Below are 2,300 nucleotides of genomic sequence, written 5' to 3'. Positions count from 1 at the left end.
GAAATAATAAATTCTCACAAAATATAAGATACCAAATGTTCTCAAATAAACTTAGATTTATTAATAATAATAAATTAAAGACAAATATAAATATATTTCAAAAGGATATAAATCTGTAAATTTTTTAAGGAAAAAAAATTAAAAGAAAAAGAAAAGAAGTAACTAGGATGAAAATACTTACCGGTGGCCATGCACTCAAAAAGCTCAGAAGTGAGAGAAAGAAGGTGAGGAAGGAGAGAGTAAAAAATTGTACTCCTAAGTTACCCATACTAAGATAATTTTTTTTTTTTTAACTTTGATTAAAAATGTTAAAAGGAAATGAGTAAATTAAATTCCGAAACCAACCGTTTACTTCGATTTTTTTCCCCACTGCCTGCCTGTGCAAAGATATGAATGAAGTGGAGAATGATATAAATTTGAATAACTGTACCATTCAGATTGATTTTTCTTTGAGGATACACAAGAATCTAAAAGAGAATTGTGTTAAAATTTTCAAATAGAAACTACAAAACCAGATCGTTCACAGATTATGCCTGAGGGAAGATGGCCAGTATTAGGAAAATGGCAGACCAAATAATTTAACAACCATGCTTTTTGCCCTTTTTTTTTCTTAATGAGCAAAGACCAACCCACCTTGTAGGTATAAAAAATATCATAAAAATCCAATCCCCTGAAAAGAAATGATGCACTAATTTACCATCATTAAAGTGCTTGACTTCTAAGTTAATTATAACTTGCAATAAGGAACAGGGGAAAGAGGAAAACAATTGTAGCTTGACAATGACTGAGACCTAATTTGATTTTGCCCTGAATTGAAGGGTTTGGTTCTTGTTTATGATTAACTTGGAAATACCCATTTGAATTTGCAGGGGCCATTGAGTCAATCTGGATAGACTAGCTCTTCTGGGAGTTCCTTGAATAACCCAAAATTGTTAAAATTGGAAGTTGAAAATATACAGTAATTTTCACAGTACAATAACCAAAAACAAAGGAGGTTGATACTTGATAGAATCTGCAAGTCTGAAATTTACAGAAATCACTGTCTAAATTCCAAACCCAATCTTTTTTTCCCCATTTAATCTTCTCCTTATGAGAGAATGATTACAAGAAGCAGTAACTGTATACAAATTGACCTACTCTAATGGGGGCTGACAACTGACAATTAAGTTAATTACCTACTCTTCTTCTTTTTATTATTATTTTTTTAATTTTCTCAAATTTGAAAACTTGAAAAATTAGAAAATTTAAAACCGAATTAATTCCCCTCTATGTACACAAAATGGTCAATCTGTGCTAAAACAAAGGCACCGGCAATCTCGGCAGTTTAGGTGGGGGCGGCGGCCTATGCACTTTGACGACAACTTCCTCCGCTCGCGGCGGCTCACACGGGCATGGCAATGCTATAAACTTCGGAATCTGATCTCCAGGCATCAGTACCGGCAAGCTTTGGCTTTGATTTTGCTTCAAATCCTTCAGAAAATAAAAAATAAATAAAATAAGAAAACGTTAGTACATGCACATGACGTATAAGTAAAATTTCAATAAGTAAGAGAAATTACCGTGTGATGAGGCGTAGATTTGGAGGTTGAAGCCTCGATGTCATCCTCGTGTTCATGGTCATCGGAGAAAGAACGACTGAGTGATCTGAGCTTGTCCCAGTGGTAGCAGCAGGAGAAAATACCACTCAAGGTGAAGATGATGATCAAGAGTAAGGCGATACCTAGAGGGAAACCGAGGGACGGCCGAGATGCGTCCAAGTGGTGTGGTGAAAAATCTGGACTCTCCATAGACAAAAAGAAGTAGCAGTAACAGGAGGTGAGGAGCTAGGACCTCCACTCATGTGTTGATGAAGAAGGAGAAGGAGGAGGAGAAGCAAAAAAGAAAGAGAGGAAACGTAAAATGAAATGAAACTGAAGCTTAAGCGTAGAGCGGTGGAGGGGACGAAGCAGAATTTATAAAATGAAAAGTGGAGGAGTACGTGTAAAGGTACAACCTAATTGTCCGGGCCATGGTACGGAATATTTGTGGGTCCGGCTGCTGAGTGCTGAGCACGGAAGAAAGCTAGTGTTTGCTTGCAGTGTTGCATATAGCTCTACTCGGACAATGATAAGGTTGTGTGTATAAATTAATCTGAAAGCAGGGAAAAGGAAGTGGGAATTGGAGAATTTCCTGGCGATAACGAGGGGCACGCTTCTTCAGGCAGCCAGGCACATCCAATTTTGTCGTTGGCCTTTTTTATCTTTTGACACTCTTTTTGCATGAACCCAAGCATAGGGGTGCCTTGCAAGTTACGACCATTT

The 2,300-nt window shown here is 37.1% G+C and overlaps 1 protein-coding gene across 1 annotated transcript; it reads right to left on the bottom strand.

Annotated features, from left to right (window-relative positions):
* Positions 1-976: 976 nt before the first annotated feature.
* On the bottom strand, positions 977-1,923 carry LOC110650114 (uncharacterized protein At5g65660). Its single transcript, XM_021804929.2, has 2 exons — positions 1,560-1,923; positions 977-1,470 (listed from the first exon to the last, which is right to left on the bottom strand). Exons 1-2 carry the CDS (start codon positions 1,785-1,787, stop codon positions 1,294-1,296), a joined length of 405 nt encoding a protein of 134 aa, XP_021660621.2. The 5' UTR covers positions 1,788-1,923; the 3' UTR covers positions 977-1,293.
* Positions 1,924-2,300: the final 377 nt, after the last annotated feature.

The sequence above is a fragment of the Hevea brasiliensis genome, chromosome 7 (assembly GCF_030052815.1).
Source record: "Hevea brasiliensis isolate MT/VB/25A 57/8 chromosome 7, ASM3005281v1, whole genome shotgun sequence".
Classification (NCBI taxonomy): Eukaryota; Viridiplantae; Streptophyta; class Magnoliopsida; order Malpighiales; family Euphorbiaceae; genus Hevea; species Hevea brasiliensis.
The sequence above is the reverse complement of the archived record's forward strand: the minus strand, read 5'-3'. Positions and strand labels throughout refer to the sequence as shown.